This window comes from Podarcis erhardii (assembly GCF_964252035.2).
Source record: "Podarcis erhardii genome assembly, chromosome: 9".
Taxonomy (NCBI): domain Eukaryota; kingdom Metazoa; phylum Chordata; class Lepidosauria; order Squamata; family Lacertidae; genus Podarcis; species Podarcis erhardii.
The window spans coordinates 75606871-75628859 of NC_138512.1; the positions used below are offsets into that span (position 1 = coordinate 75606871).

The 21989-nt window shown below is 48.1% G+C and overlaps 1 protein-coding gene across 6 annotated transcripts in view; it reads right to left on the bottom strand.

Moving 5' to 3' along the window:
• Positions 1-21989, bottom strand: part of SLC4A11 (solute carrier family 4 member 11) — a 252993-nt gene that overhangs the window by 113678 nt on the left and 117326 nt on the right. For all 6 annotated transcript variants that reach the window (XM_081876743.1, XM_081876742.1, XM_081876739.1 and 3 more), the window contains one exon: positions 11861-11911. In XM_081876743.1, coding sequence (XP_081732869.1) covers positions 11861-11911 — 51 coding nt within the window. The remainder of the gene's footprint in view (positions 1-11860; positions 11912-21989) is intronic.

Sequence of the window (21989 nt, forward strand, 5' to 3'; positions counted from 1 at the left end):
GAACCTGGAGCTTCCTTCACACAAATCATTTATTTACAGTAGAACCTTGGTTCTTGAACTTAATCCATTCTGGAAGTCCATTCGACTCCCGAAGCCGTTCGAAAACCAAGGCGTGGCTTCTGATTGGCTGCAGGAGCTTCCTGCACTCAAGAGGAAACCAGATCGGACGTTCAGCTTCCGAAAAACGTCTGCAAACCAGAACACTTATATTATGGTCTAAGTTGAATAGGATCCAAAATTCAGCAGTCTGGTTGGTCCTAGAACAATAGGACCCAGAATGCAGCAGTCTGATTGGTCCACAGGAGCCACCCAATCCAGCTCCAGGTGGAAGTGAATCCGGAACCTGATTGGCCTACAGGTGAATCCCGGAATTAGCCAATCACGTGGGGCCCATTGTGTAAATAATGTATATAAAGCAGACATTCTGGGGGAACTTCCATTCCTCCTCACCACTATAAGCAGAATAAAGAGCATGAAATCCACTCTCGACTCCGAGTATATTTCAACTTACTTCCGGGTTTTTGGCGTTCGGGAGCCAATTTGTCTGTTAACTAAGCCTTTTGAGAACCAAGGTACCGCTGTATTTCCGAGAGCCAGTGTGGTATAGTGGTTAAGAGCGGTAGTCTCGTAATCTGGGGAACCGGGTTCGCGTCTCCGCTCCTCCACATGCAGCTGCTGGGTGACCTTGGGCCAGTCACACTTCTTTGTAGTCTCTCAGCCCCACTCACCCCACAGAGTGTTTGTTGTGGGGGAGGAAGGGAAAGGAGAATGTTAGCCGCTTTGAGACTCCTGAAGGGGAGTGAAAGGCGGGATATCAAATCCAAACTCTTCTCTTCTTCTCTGCACATCACTTTTCTTCCACCTTGGAACCCGGGGCAGCAGCTTACGATTCCCTTCCAGCCTCCCACGGCTCAGACTCAGACTCAGACCTGGCTTCCTCCCCGAAGTATAGCTACTACATTTAAGCAGGAGCCCTCAGGGAAATCTGGTTTCTGTGCGTTCCGACGGGAACCGATCCATGCCACACAAAGACAGCAAGCATCCTTTTAAGGCTGCCATCTTCAGGCTGGATTCTGAACACGTCCTTGGACAACTACGCTGCTCCGCGCCGGTCGCCAGAAAGGTTTCGTTTCAATATTTCCCACTCGCTCCTATTACATCATGCAACGCATGTTTAACATACAGAGTTTGCTGCTGCAAAGAGGAGACAGAGACAGCCTCCAGCTGAGATGGATTTGAAAGGCAGGTGAGGAAACAAACTTCACTCATATATGTTCATCTCACTGGTGATTGGAGGAGATGGGTATTGGTCTAATGCAAAACAGGCAGCTCTTCGTAAGAGCATGCACTGTGCCACAGCGTCCCAAACCACCCGGAATGAGAACTACCAGGAATTTTTGAGATACAGACACACAGGGTTTTGATTGCAGAAACAATACTGGGGGGGGGGTGAAGCATCACACCTAGATTGCCAGCTGGATTAAATTAATTAGAAGTGCTTCGCTCGCTTTCTTTAACCTCTTGCAAGCACAGATTATTGGCTTGATGTAGACATGCCGCAGTGAACTGGCTCTAAAGGATTAAGCACACCCAAGTAGTCTTGCAACATGCAATTGGTTTAATAATAGGAGGTTCGCGGGCTTTTTCATAAACAATCGCTCCTGGGGAAAGCGAGCTAATGTTTCAAGCATCACCTAGTTTTTAAACAATGTGGGGATCTGTTTGTTCTTTGGTTATGACAGGGCAAAACGTGGGTGGAGCACAAGAACTACCACCGTGTAGCTGAGGAAAGGTGGGGTGCAACAGGCAATAACAAAACATGTGATTTATTTAGAGAAATATTTTTATACCGTCGTAGCATGAAATAATAAATAAAATAATAATAATAATAATAATAATAATAATAATAATAATATATTTTTATATCCCACCCTCCCCAGATTTATTTAGAGAAATATTTTTATACCGTTGTAGCATGAAATAAATAAATAACAACAACAACAACAACAATATATTTTTTATATCCCACCCTCCCCAGCTGGGCTCAGAGCGGGTAACAACAATAAAAGTAACACAGTTTGCATAAAATCACAATCAATTAATTGACATGCATTCTAAAATCAATTCATTCTAAAATCAATTCAGAATCAAATTCATGGCAACCATTGAGCTAGAGTTCTGTGAGGATTACCGAAGGAGGGGGTCAGACTGTGCCTTGGCCAAAGGCCTGGTGGAACAGCTCCGTCTTGCAGGCCCTGCGGAAATATGTCAAGTCCCGCAGGGCCCGGTCTCTTGTGACAGAGCGGTCCACCAGATCGGGGCCACAGCCAAAAAAGCCCTGGCTCTAGTTGAGGCCAGCCTAACCTCCCTGTGGCCCGGGACCTCCAAGATGTTTTTATTTGAAGCCCGTAAGGTCTTCTGTGGGACAGACCAGGAGAGGCGTTGCCCAGTGTCAAAGCTAGGGAAAGCAACCTTTTTGCTATTATAAGAGCTGTACAGTGGTACCTTGGGTTAAGTACTTAATTCATTCCAGAGGTCCGTTCTTAACCTGAAACTGTTCTTAACCTGAAGCACCACTTTAGCTAATGGGGCCTCCCCCTGCTGCCGCGCTGCCGGAGCACGATTTCTGTTCTCATCCTGAAGCAAAGTTCTTAACCTGAGGTACTGTTTCTGGGTTAGCGGAGTCTGTAACCTGAAGCATCTGTAACCCGAGGTGCCACTGTATTCCTGGATAGCCCAGTTCAGTGGTTTTCAACCCGTGTGCCGTGGCACCCTTGGGTAACCAGAATGATGGTCAGGGATGCCACGAGCAAAACTGTCCTCTGTTGCTCTATCCTTCCCTGCCTCCTCTGATCTTCTTTCGCATCTCTGCCTCCCCAAGGCTTGCACAGCTGTTTGTTGCAGCAGCCCTGGCCATAAGCTCCCCCCCCCCAGTGAATGGCGCCCCTGGTGCTGGCCAGGGGGTGCTTCCCAGGCCCCTGTTGGGCAGTTGCCCTCTTTAGGGCCAAGGGGGCAGCTCGGAGAGCAGGGGCAGCAGCAATGGCTGCCCAGAGGACTCCCAAGGAGAGAGGAGAGGAGGGAACACTCCACAAGGGAGGGTTTCAAAAAACATAATAGGCTGCTGTCAGGGAACTGCCACCAGAACAGGGCCGGGAAACAGAGGGGCAGTTGTGTTACAGGGAGTCTCCGAAAATCTTGCGAAGCAGTTCCTCTTCCGGTGATGAGGAAAGCCCCACTTCCAGTGGGGAAGAGATGAAAGGACCAGAGGATGCTGGTGGGAGCCTCGGCACCGCTCCTTGCCAAGCCGGCCAGGAGGGAAGCACGCCCCTTCCGTCACCCACCCTGCGCAGAGGTCTAAAGCGCAAAGATGGAAGGAAAAGGCTGGGCGTAACGAGGCTTTTATGTTGGGGGAGGTCCAGGAAACAAGCACTCCCAGATTCTGCTAGCGATTGAGGCAGACATGAACTTTGGGGTTCTGCACTGTAAATAGTTTTGCACCTAAATAAAACCTGTAAAGGACAGGTCGGAGTCCTGCCTGGTTACTCGTGAGCAACTACCCTTGCCATCTGGCAGCTGCCAGCTCTGCAGGCAAAGGGGTGACCTCACTGGGCTCCTGAGCAGTTGGTCAAGGGAGCCGTGGACCCAAAAATGTTGAAAACCTCTCGCTCAGTTGGTTAGAGAGTGGTGCTGATAACGCTAAGGTTGCAGGTTCGGTCCCCGTATGGGGCAGCAGCATTTTCCTGCCTTGCAGGGGGTTGGACTAGATGACCCTCAGGGTCTCTTCCAACTCAACCATTCAATTAATAATAATAATAATAATAATAATTTATTATTTATACCTTGCTCATCTGGCTGGGCTTCCCCAGCCACTCTGGGCGGCTTCCAAGAGAATATTAAAATACAATAACCTATTAAACATTAAAAGCTTCCCTAAACAGGACTGCCTGCAACCTAAGGCCCGGGGGCCGGATCTGGCCCAATCGCCTTCTAAATCCGGCCCACGGATTGTCCAGGAATCAGCGTGTTTTTACATGAGTGGAATGTGTGCTTTTATTTAAAATGCATCTCTGGGTTATTTGTGGGGCATAGGAATCCTTTCATTCCCCCCCCCCAAAAAAAATATAGTCTGGCCACCACATGGTCTGAGGGACGGCCTACAGCTGAAAAAGGTTGCTGACCCCTGCCATAAGCAATCCATTAGGGGTCTGCGTGTGGATTGTGGGTGGGGTACCAGAGAAGACAATGTGTGGGGCCTCCCCTTTTCTCTTTCAGCCCCCCCTACTGCCTTTCTCTCTGTGTGTAGCAGGCAGGAATCACATCACTCTCGCCAGAGATCTGAACTGAATTGCTTGCAGAGAGCTTTTGAAATTGGGGGGGGGGGTCCTTGCAAAGCATTAGGCCAAAGACATGAGGTTGCCCACGTGTTTTACAGAGATCGGGGGAAGAGACAGAAACCAGTCAATCACTTCTTTGAATCTGTATCTTGTATGGAATTCCAATCTAATACCAGTTGAACTTAGAGGGGTTACAGTGGTGCCTCGCAAGACGAAATTAATCCGTTCCGTGAGGCTCTTCCTACAGTGGTTTTTTTGTCTTGCGAAGCAAGCCCATTGACAGTTTAGCGGGTTAGCGCTATTAGCGGTTTAGCGGCTTATCAGCGGATCAGCTGATAAGCGGCTTAGTGGCTTAGGAAAAGGGGGGCGAAAGGGGGGGAAACCGCAGGGACTCGCAAGACATTTTCGTCTTGCGAAGCAAGCCCATAGGGAAATTCGTCTGACGAAGCGCCTCCAAAATGGAAAACCCTTTCGTCTAGCGGGTTTTCCGTCTTGCGAGGCGTTCGTCTTGCGGGGCACCACTGTATTTTTCAATTAACCGACAAGCAGCGCAGGGTATGTGTCATAAATGTTTTTTGCAGACACTCACGCTTTTATTTATTTTTTTAAAAATCACACCCCGCTTTTCACATGTGTCTCAAAGCAGATGGCAAAGAAAAACAAACAAATAAGAAATCATAAATAAATTTTGTTTTGAGCTTAAAAGGCAAGAGAGCAGATCTGCATCGGTGCTGTGAGTGGATTCAACAAGATTTGTGGAATTATTGGCAAGAGATATCAGAAAGGCAATTGTAGGCAGACGTCTTAGCCAGATTTCACCTATTATTAAACACTGCCACTTGATAACCAAAATTGCTTCTGAGCTGTTCGTAAAACAAAAAAAAAAAAAACAATAATTGCACAACATTCTGTGCAAATTTCCTTTCATGCAACGACCACCATCTGCTAAAACTGCTAAGCGGCGCAGAGTCTTACTGTCTCCCTTTTTTAAAAAGTACCACCTTCGACTTCAAGGGTGCTCAGAGTCTCGGATCTCTGCTGTACCCATTTCTATAAGGTTTTACCATCAATCAGATTGTGCTTGCTTCAGCTGCAAAAAGAATTCTGCACTTATCAACACTGGCAACCACCCAAAGGCCAGTGAATGATATTTCCTACCTTTCTGCAAGAATCTACAAGACGCAGAAGAATGCATCAAAATCTCTTGGAATTTGGGGAGGTTCTTTCGTTTTCGAATCCTGCAAAACACCTTGGGAGAGGGGCGTGCATTGCAAGGGATCATCACCTAGTTGTGGGGAGTGGGCTTGCACATTCCTATGACCCTTGTGAGTGAAGCCGTTGGGAATCTTGTACTCCCAGCAGGGTCACCCAAGGAGGTAAGGTCAAAGGGAAGGAGCTAGACAAAGAATGATCCAAGAAGTTCTCAATGGCAGAACAGGCGGATGATAACAAGCCGTATGTTACAAGGGCTGTGAAGGCCACAGCAGATAAGAATCTACCGGTCATTGTGATACACATGCCATCGGAATACAGCAGTACCTCTGGTTAAGAACTTAATTCGTTCTGAAACTGTTCTTAACCTGAAGCACCACTTTAGCTAATGGGGCCTCCCGCTGCCGCCGCCGCACGATTTCTGTTCTCATCCTGAAGCAAAGTTCTCAACCCGAGGTACTATTTCTGGGTTAGTGGAGTCTGTAATCTGAAGTGTCTGTAACCTGAAGCGTCTGTAACCCGAGGTACCACTGTAGAGCCTTACTGCGAAGACTGTGCATTGGTCAGTGTGCACTGATCTACACACACAATACAAATTCACGCACAGGCGTCTTGCAAAAACGCATCCCTAACCCAAAGTCCCACGGCGATCGGCAATTGGTGCAAACCCTCGCCACGATCAACTCCCACCCGGGAACCAATGTCCCCACTGCGGAAGGACGTGTGGATCCAGAATTGGCCTCCACAGTCGCTCACGAACCCGCTGTTAAAACCGTGTTTATGGAAGACAATCTTACTCGATAAAGTGATTGCCGAAGGAAGAAGAAGAAGAAGAAGAAGAAGAGGAGGAGGAGGAGGAGGAGGAGGAGGAGTTTGGATTTGATATCCCGCTTTATCACTACCCAAAGGAGTCTCAAAGCAGCTATCTTTCATCTTTGTTGGAAGCCGCCCAGAGTGGCTGGGGAAACCTAGCCAGATGGGCGGGGTACAAATAATAAATTATTATTATTATTATTAATTATTACTAACATTCTCCTTTCCCTTCCTCCCCCACAACAAACCCTCTGTGAGGTGAGTGGGGCTGAGAGACTTCAGAGAAGTGTGACTGGCCCAAGGTCACCCAGCAGCTGCATGTGGAGGAGCGGGGAAGCGAACCCGGTTCACCAGATTACGAGTCTACCGCTCTTAACCACTACACCACACTGGTGTAGAAGAAGTAGCAGCAAGGGGGAGCAGGAAGAGACACGCCTAATCCGAATTGCGGCAACTGCATTCCCACTGAACTCTACTCCGCTGCTGCACCAACTCTGCAGGTTCTAGATAAGCACGGATCCAGAGCGCTGTTAGGGTAAGAGAGAAAGGGTAGAAGCATCCTCCTTCTGCACCAACATACAAACAAATCACATGTGTGCAATAAAATGAAAAAAGAAGACAGAAGACTCAGAGTAGCAGGCTTGCTAAGATATAAAAGACTGAATCAGGTGTTGGAGATGCAAAGAGATGGAGGGAACGTTCTCTCAGATGTGGTGGGCCTATTAAAGGGTAAAAGAGTATTGGGAAACAATCCATAATGAATTGAAAAAAGTGTTTAAAAGTAGCTTTCAAAAAAAAAAAAAACCCCAACAACCCCAGAGTCCTTTCTTTTGGGGATAATTCAGATGGAAATTCCCAGGTGTCAAAAATGGTTATTTATGTATGCCACTACTGCGGCCTGTGTTTCGTTAGCCCCAAAATGGCGAACGAGTGAGGTCCCAACTAAAGAAAAATGGCAACTTAAGCTGATGGAATACGCACAGCTTGCGGACTTAACGTAAGAGAACAAGAAGAACATACATTTAGACAAGATTGGAAAATGTTTATTGAATATATGGGGGAGGGAACTGTGTACACTTGAAAACAGTGGCAGCATTAAGATAAATTCAACAGTGTAAATAAGTCTTGATGGATGTAACAATGGAATACTGAACGGTTTAGTTAATGTGAAATATGCAGGGATTTATAATATGCAAAATGAAGCATGGAAGGAGAAGGGAAGTCCCTGATATTTTAAGTATTTTTTTTAAAGAAAAATAAATAATAAATATCAAGAAGAAGAAGAAGAGGAAGAAGTGAACAGCCAAAGTGCACATGATTATATGGCTGCCTCTTGAGTTGGCAAGGACCGTAGCTGAGTGGCACAGCACTAGCCATGCAAGCAGAAGGTCCCGGGTTCAAGTCCTGGCATCTCCCAGGAAGGGTGCCAACCGGTGTAAATCACAAGCGAGGAGGGTGCTGGTGCATTGAGATGCAGCTTCTGGATTCCCCATGGGCATCTGGTTGGTCCCTGTGAGAATGGAGTGCAGGAGCAGAATCCTAGAGTTGGAAGGTACCCAGTGGTCATCTAGTCCAACCCGCTTTGGCCCCATCCAGCAGGCAGGATTTCCTTAGGTTCTGAAAAAGCCGCTTGAAATGCCTGAATTGCATCAATGTTCTTTTTTTTAATCTTGAAAATAATTGTTTGCATGTCAACACAGCTTGAAGTACCGCACAAACCTTTAAGTCGCACAGATCACTCGAGATTTGTCTCAAAGTGAGCCCTGGAGCGCTGCATTTAATTTATAATCTCGCTCTCATACGAAAGAGAGAATTTGCACGCAAAATCAGAAGGCTTCATCCTCGGCCTTTTCCAGCCAGCTCCGGCTCCCCCCAAACCCCCCCCCCTTATTCACCCTTTTCCTTTTCTAAACTTGTCAGTTTGGCGGCGGGTGGGGAGGGGGGACAGATGCTTTAAATACAAATCAGACAGAATTGGCAAGACTTTTCGCGAAGTATTCCCAGTATCAACATTCCTTTACCCTCCCCCCCCTTTCCCACCCCCAATATAAACAAGCCAGAGAGTCTCAAGACTTTTCCTGCAGGTCCTAACGGAGACCCCAGAATACACTATAAACTGTAGCCTTCTCCATCTGGTTTCCTTAAGTCTTTGGCTGCAAGTGGGAAGGAATGAAAACCATTCCGTGGGTTTTGAGATGCCTCGAGATGGCATGGAGTCTTAACTACAGGTGAGATGGCAAATGGCAGGAGGCGGAACAGGCAAAACGGCAAAACTGTGGGCACAAGTTGCTTTTGGCTCTTTTCAGTTAAACCACAGAGCCTAGGACTTGCCGATCAGAAGGTTGCCGGTTCGAATCCCCGCGACGGGGTGAGCGCCTGTTGCTTGGTCCCTGCTCCTGCCAACCTAGCAGTTCGAAAGACGCACTTTCCCCCTCCTAAAAAGTAAGGGGAAATGTGTGTGCGTCTTATGGAGCGAATGCAGGCTGCACAGCTATCCCAGAAGCCAGATCAGCGAGAGGGATCACTGCGCCGTTCTCCCTCTTGCTGTTCTAGCTTCTGGCTTAGCCCCTCTGTCCCTTTGCCCACCTCCTGGAAAAGCCCCCAAAGCCGCATGCCCTTTAAAGAGAAAAAGGGGGAAAAAATTCTTTCAAGGGAGTGCTGAGCAGAGCCTGTATGCATCCCAGGCTCTGCTCAGCGCTCCCTTTAAAGAATATTTTTTCTTGCATTCCCCCTCTAAAAACTAGGTGTGTCTTATAGTCAGGTGCGTCTTATGGAGCGAAAAAGACGGTAGGTAAATAGGTACCGCTCTGCCGGGAAGGTAAACGGCGTTTCCATGCACTGCTCTGGTTCGCCAGAAGCGGCTTAGTCCTGCTGGCCACATGACCCGGAAGCTGTACGCCGGCTCCCTCGGCCAGTAAAGCGAGATGAGCATTGCAACCCCAGAGTCGGCCACGACTGGACCTAACGGTCAGGGGTCCCTTTACCTTACAGCAATGATTGCAATGCAATAGTTCTGCTCTGCATCCCCTCTGGTTAAAGAACCATGCATGCAGTCAGCAGGATGGATCTGCCCTAGAAAAGAAAGCCTGGCATTCCAAGACCCCTTGACAATTCACTGTGTGTATCTGTTTGTGTGTTCATTTGGTAAAACAAGGCAGACAGCAAGGAAATATCCCAGGACCATCTTGAATGGATTTGCTTCAGTAAAGCATTTGGGTTAATTCCACAGTCAGGCAAAGAATTTGGAGAGTTATAAACAAGGCAGACATACCAAACGCAATGACAAAAGTAATGGGGGGGGGAATGCAATTCAAAAAGTCTGGGGGGGGGAGAGAGACAGAGGAACCAGAGACAACAACCAGAGCTGTCTAGGGACCTCAGTGCCCTGGAGCAAGACTGCAGCTCTGCATTGCCAGCAAAACCAATTAGTCGATCCTTGGAGTTCGCCAAGACGGAGAGGCACTAAGCAAGGCAACTCCTCTGCTACCCATGTTGCCAGGGAGGGTTGCAAATCGCTCAGGACCATTAAGCCATGTTACTTGCAGAGGAGGGCGATGATGAAGGGGTCTCGGAAACCGAGCCTTACAAAGGACAGTTGAGAGCTGGGAAAGAGGAATCGTAGAATTGTAGAGTTGGAAGGATCCCTGTTTAGGGAAGTTTTTAGTATTTAATGCTTGAACTTGTTTTTAACACTCGATTGGGAGTCGCCCAGAGTGGCTGGGGAAACTCAGCCAGATGGGCGGGGTATAAATAATAAATTATTATTATTATTATTATTATTATTATTATTATTATTATTATTATTTATCCTGCAGTGTGAGGCTCGAACCCCCGGCGCCGAGATTAAGAGTCTCACGCTCTACCAACTGAGCTATGCACAGGAGATGGAGATAGCATAGCTATATTCGGATATTGGAAGGGCTGTCACATTGAAGATGGAGCAAGCTTGTTTTCTCCAGTTCTGGAGAGTAGGACCCGAAAAAATAGATTCAAGTTACAAGAAAGGAGCTTCCAAATACACTTCAGGAAGAACTTTCTGACAGTAAAAGCTAATGGAACAGTCTCCATCAGCAAGGGGTGGCCTTTCCTTCCTTGGAGGTTTTTAAGCAGAGGTTTGACGGCCATTTGTCAGGGATTCTTGAGCTGAGATTCCTGCATGGCAGGGGGTTGGACTAGATCATGGGTTGGCAAACTAAGGGCCACGGACCGGATCAGGCCCAACTGCCTTCTGGATCCAGCCTGCAGATGATCTGGGAATTGCCGCGTGGATCACCAGCACTCGCAAGATACTGGTAAGCAGCCACCGGGGCTCGTGGTGCTCTTGCATCAACTCCCCACCCCCAATATAGTCCGGCCCCCTACAAGGACTGAAGGACAGTGGACCGGCCCCCTGCTGAAAACGTTTCCTGACCCCTGGTCAGCGGCGTAGCGTGGGTTGTCAGCACCCGGGGCAAGGCAAGTAATTTGCGCCCCTAACCCCTAACCTGCCGCCGCTGCCAGCTTCTTCTTGCTGCTGCCTGGGCTGGGGTATTTATGGTAAGGTAGCCACGGCGGCGGCAGCGGGTCCGTGTCAGGTGATCTGAGGCGAGTTGCCGCTGGCGCTGCCGCCCAAACGACGCCGCTTGCCCGGAGGAGGAGGGCAGAGAGGCGAGGAAAATGCAACATGGCCCAGCAGCTGCAGCATTGGGGCTGTGAGGAGGGGCTGCCTGGCGCGCCCTGGCGCGCGGGGACCGCGGCGAGCGCTGAGAGCCGCTGCCTGCCGGACGCCTTCAGCCCGGACGCGCGCACATCTCGTTGGTTCCGCAAGACATGGCTACAGCCTACGCCCGAGGCTCTTCGGCGACTCCAGAGGCGGCGAGCGCCCCCCCCCCCGATGTTGCGCCCGGTGCGGCCGGCCCCCCCCCGCACCCCCCACGCCACGCCACTGGCCCAGGTCCCTTCCAACTCTACAATTCTATGATCCCTCCAGGCGAGGACCACATTCCCCAGAGAAGGAAATCTACTTGCTTCCTGGACCCAAGAGCTCGTAACACAGAGCACCCTCCATCATGCCAGTTTCTATTTATTGGCCCCAATCCATCTCATCGCCACCTCCAGGCAACGGTCAAACACCTGAGCTGCCTTCTCCCGATTCAGATGGCACGGAGAGATGGAGTTGTGTGTCACACCCTGACAAAGTCCGCCGGTGCTTTCATATAAACGGTGAATAGCAATGGAGAACAAGATTAACTCCCCGTAGGACGCCGCAAGAAATGATTAAGATTTCTGATTGCTAAGTTCTGGATGAAGGGAGCGAGCCTCCGCCCTCCAGGAAACATTTGGGAACTGCTGTTTTGAAGGGAGAACAAACAGCAAAAGAGATCAAATGCAAAGAAGTCAGCCAGCAGGAGATAAAACAAACATGTGGGCTCTGCAACAAGGTGTTGCAGCGCAGAGTGTTGCCATTTGGGCTACATTAGCAGAAGATAGGTTTGCTACTCGTAAGGTAGGATTCTACTTGCCTGTTTCTTCGAAGAAGTAGCCGTTCCTGGACATCGCTGCCGGTGGGCTTTCTAAGAGGAGAAATGAGAGAAAAACAAATTAAGAGGGCAGCTCAGACAATTCAGGGGTTTCTTTTTAAATGAATGGACATTCATTCTTCGGCATGCTTCACTTTTCTTCCGGAATGTCTCCGTTACATGGATTTATCACGTGAAAACGTAGGCATATTTGCAAGCGCTGGTTTCCATTAGCCTTTATTTATTAGTATTCATTATTATTAGTATTCACTTTATCTCACCCAGGGCAACACAAAAACGACTTACAACCAACCAAACAGACAGGCAAAACCTCCCACAGAGATTCATTAAACCCAAGAGGGGAAAGAAATGGATTAAAAACATCTCACCCACTTCTAAAAGGCCACAAATAGTCAAAAGCCTGGTTATAGAATAAAGTTTTTGCCTGGTGCCTAAATACATGCTATAAAGGCGCCAGGTGAGCGTGCTTCGTGAAAAAGTAGACTAGACTAAAGTCGACGTGTTTTTACCCAAATGGCAACTCTTAAACGTTCCATGTGCAAGTTGAAACCATCCTATCCAGATTCGTCCTGAACTTTCGTCTTCATTTCCAGGCAAACGGGCTGCTAGGAATCTCACCGTGATAGGGGTGATGGATGAGCACAATGAGATTCGGAAAGAGAGCAGGCACCGGGAAGAGCACAAAGCTTCGGGGCCACTCACACAAGAGGCTAGTGCAATGTGAAACGGCACACAAGGTTTGCCAGGAGGCAGCAAAGAGGCTACTCTCTTTCACTGTTACATAATCCCAGGGTCACCCGGAGGCCCATCTCTGCCTTTGTTTACAGGCACATCCCTCACTTTCCTCCAGGTGCTCGTATATCAAAAAAATGAGCCCTTGCCTCTTAAGGCAAGGATGGGGAATCTCCAGAAGTTGAGGGACTCTGGGATGGTGGGAGTTGTAGTCTAGCAAACCAGGCAGAGCCTTCTTGGTAGTGGCGCCCGCCCTGTGCAAAGCCCTCCTACCAGATGAAAAGGAGACAGAAGTTCTACATACAAGTTTTTTTAAAGGTAAAGGACCCCTGGACGGTTAAGTCCAGTCAAAGGTGACTACGGGGTTGCGGCGCTCATCTCGCTTTCAGGCCGAGGGAGCCGGTGTTTGTCCACAGACAGTTTTCCGGGTCATGTGGCTGGCATGACTAAACCGCTTCTGGCGCAACAGGACACCGCGACGGAAACCAGAGCGCACAGAAACTCCGTTTACCTTCCTGCTGCAGTGGTACCTATTTGTCCACTTGCACTGGTGTGCTTTCAAACTGGCAGGAGCTGGGACTGAGCAACGGGAGCTCACCCCGTCGCTGTGATTCGAACCACCGACCTTCTGATCGGCAAGCCCAAGAGGCTCAGTGGTTTAGACCACAGCGCCAGCCGTGTCCCATCTTTCAGAAGACAGCCATGATTATGTTTTTGTAGCAGATGGAAGCCACCCAGAGTGGCTGGGGCAACCCAGTCAGATGGCAGGGGACAAATAATACTATTATATTATTACCTGGACTAGTGATGTATGGAAGTGAGAGCTGGACCATAAAGAAGGCTGATTGCCGAAGAATGGATGCTTTTGAATTATGGTGCTGGAGGAGATTCCCATGGACTGCAAGAAGATCAAACCTATCTATTCTGAAGGAAATCATCCCTGAGTGCTCACTGGAAGGACACATCCTAAAGCTGAGGCTCCAAGACTTTGGCCACCTCATGAGAAGAGAAGACTCCCTGGAAAAGACCTTGATGTTGGGAAAGATGGAGGGTGTAAGAAGGGGACGACAGAGGACGAGATGGTTGGACAGTGTTCTCGAAGCTACGAACATGAGTTTGACCAAACTGCGGGAGGCAGTGGAAGACAGGAGTGCCTGGCGTGCTCTGGTCCAGGGGGTCATGAAGAGTTGGACACAACTAAACGACTAAACAACAAAAATTACCTGGACAGCACCACTTTGGAGAGGTCTGGTTTAACATTGCACGTGAGTGCAGCCAAATTGGAAGCCATTAGGTCCCAGGGCTAGGAATTCGAACAGGTATCTGCTTTGCGGACCTGAGCATGCAGGTGTTGATTCTGCTTCTCCTGCTTCTGGACGCAGTCCTTACACGTCTGGACGCAGTCCTTACATTGTCACAGAATGAGGCCGCAATGGACCCCATGCATGAAGCATTCAATAAGAAGAGGATCCCATGCACAAAACGTTCGATAAAGAGATAGAGATCTAGAAGAACAGAGCAATTTGTACGGCTAACCCTGCACCTTTAAACGGCAGTGTTTTCAGAAATGTCCCCACAACAGAACACACTCAAGACATGTTGCTGTGCAAATACCGGAATCTCGGGAAAGCACAAGAAAACAGAACAAGACAGAGGAGCAGGCTTGTCAGATCAATGTTTTTTCAAAAAATAATAATAGTCAGAATATTATTAGCTCGTGTGCGTTTTGCAGTGCTTCTGTGTTGAGCCATTCTGACACAAGGTATATTACCCTGGAACTGAAAACATTCCTTAATAAGGGATGCTGCAAAGGAAAGTCTTGAAACTCCGGCCCCGTCAAGGTGAAGGGGTCAACTGCAGCTGAGAGACAAGAAGGGATATTGCCTCTCTTTCTTTTTCTCTTTTCATTTCATAGATTTTTCCCCCTTTCACATTTGCACATTTGCATCCAACAACATTCCGTTATTAAATTCCTCAGAAGATGCGGCTCAGTGTCTTGCCAGCCAGCTTCCTTGATATTAAAAACATAACAAAACCTGCAAATTCCAGTCTCCTGAGCTCTGCTATATCCCCAACAGAAAAAGACAACCTTGCATTCCCCGAATACTTCACAGAAGCATTTCTAACTTGGGGGCAACCTGAAGGGAATACCTCCCCAGTTCCATGCTGTTGTTTCCACCCATCACGTCCTTTTATTCAGATGCCCAAAATCATTTACAGTTAAGCCACTGTTCCACGGCCCTGCAAAACTCCCCATTTTATAGGGGTTTCCATAAGCCTTTATTTATGAGTATTCATTATTATTAGTATTCACTTTATCTCACAAAACAACTTACAACCAACCAAACAGACAGGCAAAACCTCCCACAGAGATACATTAAACCCAAGAGGGGAAAGAAATGGATTAAAAACATCTCACCCACTTCTAAAAGGCCACAGACATTCAAAAGCCTGGTTATAGAATAAAGTTTTTGCTTGGTGCCTAAATACATGCTATAAAGGCGTCAGGTGAGCCTTCCTTTGATGGCGCGCTTCGTGAAAAAGTAGACTAAAGTCGACGTGTTTTTACCGAAATGGCAACTCTTAAACGTCCCATGTGCAAGTTGAAGCAATCCTATCCGGATCCATCCTGAATTTTCGTCTTCATTTCCAGGCAAACAGGCTGCTAGGAATCTCACCGCGATAGGGGTGATGGATGAGCACAATGAGATTCGGAAAGCGAGCAGGCACCGGGGAAGAGGAAGGGCACAAAGCTTTGGGGCGGGCACAGAACGGGGTCACCATCTTATCCACTTGCCACCCACCATTCTGTGGCACTTCAGTGATGCCCTTTGGTTTTAAAACACATGAAACTGACTTGGTATGGCCATTGGTTCATCTAGCAACATACCGTCAACTCTGACTGGCAACAGCTCTCCGGGATTCTCTGGTCTCTCCCGGTCCTTCCTTGAGATGCTCAGGATTCCACCTGGCTGGGACCTTCTGCATGCCAAGCTAATGCTCTACTGCTGCCCAAAGGGGAACCAATTCTCTCCAGTGCAAAAGGTGAATGTATCATCCACTCACTGATTTAGAAATGCAACTGTCCTGGATCGCAATGGTAGGACTGAGGGCAGCGCAAGACACAACCCCAAACAGTTGTTGCGGTACCATTAGGGATCACAACGAAGCCATGCAATATCTGAGGAGCTCCTTCCACGCTGCAGAGGATACTGGGAGTAGCTGAGCCTTGGGTGAGATTCTTCTGGGTAGTTACACCCACCCAGTGGCACTCCCTTGGGTGAGATGCAAAGGTGAGATTCGAACCCAGGTCCTCTAGGTTCCACCCTAACCCTACATTTTGCAACAGATTGCTGGGTGCAAACAGCTCTAAATTACAACAAGGGCAGGGGGGAGACAGAGGAATTTGCTGTCAATGCCTTAGCGGGCCTTCACAATACAGTGGTACCTTGTTTCTCGAATTTAATCCATTCCTGGAGTCCGTTTGGCTCCCGGAACCGTTCAAAAACCAAAGTGCAGCTTCCGACTGGCTGCACAAAAACAGCCGCAAACTGGAACACTTACTTCTGGGTTTGCCACGTTCGAGTACCAAGGTATCTGATTAATGCATAAAATGATTTGCCCACAATATTTCGCTAAGCCTCTGTCTTTACAGTCTCTTTCCTGCACCCCCCACTTTCCAAAGAGTGGGAGCTGGGAGATGCACCTTCCAGTGTCCAACCCTGAACCGACACTGCAAATTTGCTTTTGCAACATCCTATTAGGGGGTCCGTGCAGCCGCTGCTTAAAGAACTTCTGAGACAAGGTCTGTTTCTCAAAGGGTGAGGTCCACTTCCTCAAGGAACAGTGAACAGGCTCACAGACAGCAGCCTCTTCCGGATGCAAGATGCTGGACAGTCTTTATTCATCCATATTTTGGCCTTTTTTTGGCTGTTGGCCCAGGATTCAATAGGTGGACAGTTAAGGAAAGAGAGGGTTTGTGCCTCCATTTGGCCGGTTATTTCGTACCACCAGGAGGGTGGGAAGGTGGAGTTTAGCGGTTTTATAAGTTGTGTGTCTTTGTTTGTATGGGCCTTAGGTTGCCTACCCCTGATTTAGGGCTTTAAAGGTCAGCACCAACACTTCAAACTACTCACTTTATGAACTACTCACTAACTTTGTCACAGATCTTAAGAATGGGAAAATGCCAACAGTTTCGCTTGGGTCAAGACACTGCTGTATTTCCCCAGCAGAGAAGCTAAGCTCATGTGAATGATCGTTAATTCTGTTCTGGTTTCCGCTGAAGAAAATGCACCAGGAAGCTTTCCCCTCCTTCCCGGTGCCAAACACATCTCCGCTGCCAGCACACCTTTGTCAAACTTCAGGCCCTAACCCACTTTTGCTTCTTTTGCGGCTGAAGAGATTGACAGAAACAGGGAAGGAGAAGCCTCATTAATGAGAAATAAGAAATGCTGTACAAGCTCGCTAAGTAGGTCAGGCCTCCCTCATATTGTGCGGCATCACTCAGAGCCACGGCTAAGGAGGAAAAACACCCGCCCATGAAAACAGAGAGGAAACAGAAGCACGCAGTCAGGAGGACCCGGGGCGCCTGCCTGTCAGTCTCCCTCCCTCCTACCTCCCTCCCTTACCTCATACCTTGGTTGCCATTAATTTGATTTTGAACTTGATTTGATTGGATTTTGAAATGATTTTAAAATGAATTGATTTTAGAATGTTGTGTTACTTTTATTGTTGTTAGCCGCTCTGAGCCCGGCTTTGGCTGGGGAGGGCGGGATAGAAATAAAATTTTATTATTATTTTATTATTATTATCATTATTATTATTATTATTATTATTATTATTATTATGGGCAGAGGGCAAAAACATCCACAATGGAGCCATCTCTGAAAAGGGGTCCAGCTTGGTGCCTGCCTCCGACATTCCCACAGCAACCCTGGGGGACAAGAAACAGGCTCGTCTTTGGATAGTTCTAAAATTCTGCAATTGGTTGCTTAACCCCCTAATGTAGTTCCTTTATTGATCTTGCCAAGTTCTGCGTCTCAAAATGAGATTTCAGTTTGGAGGCAGTCGTGGGGGGGGGGGGAGGGTTGCATCTAGGCCGAATCTGAGCTGCTCACTCCCTAAGCCGAAAACACACCCTATCGGTTTTGCTTCTTTAGTAAGGTAAAGGTAAAGGGACCCCTGACCATTAGGTCCAGTCGTGACTGACTCTGGGGTTGCGGCGCTCATCTCGCTTTACTGGCCGAGGGAGCCGGCGTACAGCTTCCGGGTCATGTGGCCAGCAGGACTAAGCCGCTTCTGGCGAACCAGAGCAGTGCACGGAAACGCCATTTACCTTCCCGCTGAAGTGGTACCTATTTATCTACTTGCACTTTGACGTGCTTTCGAACTGCTAGGTTGGCAGGAGCAGGGACTGAGCAACGGGAGCTCACCCCGTTGTGGGTATTCAAACTGCCGACCTTCTGATCGGCAAGCCCTAGACTCTGTGGTTTAACCCACAGTGCCACCCGCGTCTCTTTGCTCCTTTAGTAGGACCACCCTACAGGCAGGGTTAGAAACTCAACTTACTATACAGTAGACACTCGGGTTGCAAACATGATCCGTGCGGGATGCATGTTCGCAACCCACGTGTGCACACATGCAGGTTGCGATTTGACGCTTCTGCGCATGCGCAAAGCGTGATTTAGCGCTTCTCCGTATGCACGACCGCCGAAACCCGGAAGTAACCCGTTCCAGTACTTCCGGGTTTCGGCAGTCCGTAACCCAAAAAAACGCAAACTGAAGTGTCTGTAACCCGAGGTATGACTGTATAAGCCTGGCTCGAAACGGCTCCTTAAACCAGGGTTACAGTCGCCAAGATGGAATGCCTCGTTGCCATTTCAGAGGGCAGACAGCTCAAAAGTTGTATTATTTTTCAACATGACTTTCTGGTTGCTCTGATTTCACAGGCAAGGGAGAAGAGTGAAAGGGAGGTTTCGCAGCTCAGCCTCTGAGACCCTCTCATTTCCCAACCCAGCCAGGCGTCGGCGACAGAAGACCCCCTGCCAGGATCGCTCTCTGCAGGCACTAAAGGGATTGCTTTGCAGAAAGAAGCCGCCTCCGTTTTTTAAAAATAGCACGGGAACCAGCAGAGGGGACCCCTCTCTCCATCCCGTAGGAGCAACAAGAGTTTTAATTTCCCTCTTTCTTGTTATTATTCATCACACTTGCAGCCTGTCGTTCTTGCAAGGACATTAAGGCAGACGGCCAGCCCTATCCTTAAGCACACTGGGGAAGTTGCCTCAGGCAGTACTCTAGGAAGCCAGTGGGGTTAGGGTGTCGGATTAGGACCTGGGAAATCAGGGTTCAAATCCCCACTCAGCCATGAAGGGTGACCTTGGAGTCAGTCTTAACCTACCTCATGGAGTTGTTGTAGGGATTAACTGAGCGGGAAGGAGACGGCCACGTACTCCCTGGAGAAAAAGGTGGGATATAAAAAGCTCTTCTGCTCACCTACTTAAGAAAGCTGGAAGGGCCAGCCAGGTGGAGAGGTCAGTCGCCAACCTGAGATCCAGAGATCTCCACGTGGCCACAACTGGACCCACATCAGTTACAAAACATGCCAGGCACCTGGGTAACTGGACCTGCACCAATCTCAAAGAAACCCAGCTCTTGCTTGCTGTTTTTGGATATAGATGTGCTGGTGTTTTTTGTTTTTTTAAAGAGTATGCCAGCATCAAATTAGATAGATAATTTATTACGGTCAAATACCAGCTCACATAACATAACATAACATAACATAACATAACATAACATAACATAACATAACATAACATAACAAAAACAGCGTTCATAAAGATAAAATATACAATCAGAGCAGATTGCAGCAATAGCTCAGGAGTTAAAATCTGAGATATATACATACACCCGTACAACTGAGATTTGGGCTACCATAAGAAATTGAGTCTGAGGCACCCCAAAGGGCGACTTCAGCATTTCCCTAGTAAGCTATTTTATTCTAGAGGATGATCTGTGCCTACAAATCTGGGCGCAGAATCTGGCTACCAGCCAGGTCATCTTGTGATCTTTGCCTAAGAGGAGAGAATTAAATTTAGACTCGTCTGAAAGATCGGCGAGCCTCTTCAGCAAAGGATCAGTGGTGTCTCTGCGAATCTCAACATATAAAGGACATCTAAAAAATATATGTTTGGGGCTTCCTATTTCCCCTAATGGGCAGGCGCAAAGTCTCTGTGTGTACGGGACTCTTCTATAGCAGCCTTCCAGAACCGGTGAGGGCAAGGATGAGCTTCTAGCAAGAGTAAAAGCCCTTCTTGTGTCAGTATCAGATTGCTTCCGGTCGTGTGCCTGCCCCTCTCTGCATGTGTGCTTCTCATTCCTCCATTTGTTCTGTTCCTCTTTTCTAAGTTTGCAATAAATCGGTGACGGGAGTTGTCTGTAGATTTTTGGGACCGTAAAGTTTTCCAGTGCAAACCAGGCATCGTAACTGTTCAATGCACAACATCAGAACCTGCCCTCCCTCCGACCCCACCATGGGTTCTACAGAACTTTTCAGCTGCAGACACTGAAAACAACCACGACAGCATCCCAGGCAATGGAAGCAAAGGCCAGGCATCTCATATTGCAGCTCCTACAATGAACTGGGGTTGAGATAGTAAGACCACATCTGGGTCCTGTTCTGAGCATCACAATTTAAGAAGGATGTTGACAAGCTGGAATGTGTACAAAGGAAAGCGACCGAGATGATCAACTCTACAATTCTATGGGTTCTATGACCTCCTCTTGTCTTTGTCCATGACGTTTTCTTGGCAGGGATACTGGAGTGGCTTGCCGGTTCCTGCTCCAGGTGGATCACGTTTGGTCAAAACTCTTAAAAAGCAGAGACATCACCTTACCAACAAAGGTCCGTATAGTTAAAGCTATGGTTTTCCCCGTAGTGATGTATGGAAGTGAGAGCAGGACCATAAAGAAGGCTGATCGCCAAAGAATTGATGCTTTTGAATTCTGGTGCTGGAGGAGACTCTTGAGAGTCCCATGGACTGCAAGAAGATTAAACCTCTCTATTCTGAAGGAAATCAGTCCTGAGTGTTCACTGGAAGGACAGATCCTGAAGCTGAGGCTCCAATACTTTGGCCACCTCGTGAGAAGAGAAGACTCCCTGGGAAAGACCCTGATGTTGGGAAAGATGGAGGGCACAAGGAGAAGGGGACGACAGAGGACGAGATGGTTGGACAGTGTTCTCGAAGCTACGAACATGAGTTTGACCAAACTGTGGGAGGCAGTGGAAGACAGGAGTGCCTGGCGTGCTCTGGTCCATGAGGGTCACGAAGAGTCGGACACGACTAAACGACTAAACAACAACAAATGACCTCCTAGGTACTTTCCAGTTCTTTAATATCCTTCTGCAAAGCACCATTCCAGTTTGACCAGGCAAGTGACCTCATACCTGTCCCCCCTTGCTGTGTCACAGTAATAGTGGGGACTCAAACAGCCTTTGGTACCCAGGTATATACCACTTCAAAGGATGATGCAAAACTCAAAGAACAGAGGGCTGTAGCCAAGTTAGAAAGGGACACAGAGGAGTTCAGGTGGAAAGGGATGGGCAAGGAGAGCACGTGGAGGCTAGGGCTTTGCAATAAGCTATGTGCCCCAGAAGCAGAGATCAGAAAGAGCTCAAATTCCCTCCAGGGAGAAGAGAAGAGGCATTTTATGAAAAGAGAAAGCTGCAGAGAGAGAAAGAGAACAATCTAATATGCAAAGAGGAAGGAAAGATTTGAATACTGCTACAGCTCGAAGCTCTGCGGGCACAGAGGAAATGAAAAGGATTTGGAAGAAATGATTCAGCAATCCTGCCCAATGAGAGATGGACTGGAGCATAGGTAGGCAAACTAAGGCCTGAGGGCCGGATCCGGCCCAATCGCCTTCTAAATCCAGCCCACGGATGGTCCAGGAATCAGCGTGTTTTTACATGAGTAGAATGTGCCCTTTTATTAAAAATGCATCTCTGGGTTATTTGTGGGGCATAGGAATTCGTTCATTTTTTTTTCCTTCCCAAAATATAGTCTGGCCCCCCATAAGGTCTGAGGGACAGTGGACCGGCCCCCTGCTGAAAATGTTTGTGGACCCCTGGACTGGATTGATCTCTGCCTGCCGAAATGCCAACTGAACGGGGGTAGGAAATGAATTTTGAACAGGGGAGGAGGAGGACAAAAAAAATAAAGGGAGAGGGAAGCTGTAGGGGCAGGAACACTACAGTACTGGACTAAAAAAAACAGGCGCTAAATGAATGCATGCTCATTTCCTAACATTGAGCAATTAAGTTTACACTCCATTTCTGATGTGTGTGTTTATGTATTAGCTGTGCTTTGCAATGGGCCCAGAT